This window comes from Loa loa, assembly GCF_000183805.2.
Source record: "Loa loa unplaced genomic scaffold supercont3.3098, whole genome shotgun sequence".
Lineage (NCBI taxonomy): Eukaryota > Metazoa > Nematoda > Chromadorea > Rhabditida > Onchocercidae > Loa > Loa loa.
In genome coordinates this window covers 1-1113 of record NW_018111276.1, presented here as the reverse complement: position 1 = coordinate 1113, position 1113 = coordinate 1, and the positions used below count along the sequence as shown (strand labels likewise).

The 1113-nt window shown below is 32.3% G+C and overlaps 1 protein-coding gene across 1 annotated transcript; it reads right to left on the bottom strand.

Annotated features, from left to right (window-relative positions):
- Nucleotides 1-496: 496 nt before the first annotated feature.
- Nucleotides 497-899, bottom strand: LOAG_15892 (hypothetical protein; the record flags this gene model as incomplete). Its single annotated transcript, XM_003151381.1, has 2 exons — nucleotides 497-610; nucleotides 816-899. Coding segments are annotated over 2 exons (198 nt in total), but the record flags the coding sequence as incomplete, so codon positions are not given.
- Nucleotides 900-1113: the final 214 nt, after the last annotated feature.

Sequence of the window (1113 nt, the reverse complement as noted above, 5' to 3'; positions counted from 1 at the left end):
ACACACACACACACACACACACACACACACACACACACACACACACACACACACACACATACACACATCATTCGTACCAAGACTTTCGGAAAGAATATCAGTTCGGATGATTGTCCGTTCAATCGTTTTCGCACTCGGTCCAGCAAAAACTGTCACCTTATCCTGAAAGCCATTCGAAGAAGTGTCATGATTTGAAATTTAGAGGTAAATTCTTCAATAGTTTCATCACAGAATCAATAATCTTTTGGATAGTTCGAAGAGATTGCCATTTTATTGTTAATTAATTTGTTTTCTTCTGATCAGTACTTTAATTAGCAATAGACGATTGTTAACTTATGAAATTTTCTCTTGTTGAATTGGATATTGAGATCAGTTACAAAATGTCACATTTCCTCAATTTCAAGTTTTTATTCCCTTGTTTTTCCTTCATTTCAAAGTTTCAGCTTTTCTGGGTAGATGATAGAGAGTGATAGACTGAGAACAAATTAAAAGATACAGGCTTTTTCTTCACATTGATAAGTTCAGATGCATAAGCTGGATCAGCTCTATCCCATTCTACGTCCGAACACGTTGATAACGATTCGCCGAATTTCGTCATTTGTTCTGGATCCTGAAATCAGTATGGCACTGGTGATGAAAATATGTGCAAATTGAGGAAAAATTGCAGAAATTTGATAAGTATGGAGTTGAAGGACTTATCTGATTTCAGTAACTTTCGAGATATCTCGAGGAATTGACGTATCCTTTAAAAATAAGAAAAGGACGAGAGGAATTAAGAAAGGAAAAGGAAAGTTAAAATTGGCATGGTCATTGACCTTTGTAATTATTTGCTTCTTTTCAATCTTCATATTTTCTTCTTTTGATTTTTCTTCGATACTTTTCCCATTAGACGATGACATTTTGCTTTTGCCTTAGGACGACAATCAATGCGACACCAAAAACCAGAGAGGAAGATAATTCGACCGTTTGCTATTTCAAGGTTAGAGTACACTAAAATTTCGATTATTGAGCATTTTAAATTTATTCCGATATATATTATATATATATATATATATATATATATATATATATATATATATATATATATATATATATATATATATATATTATATA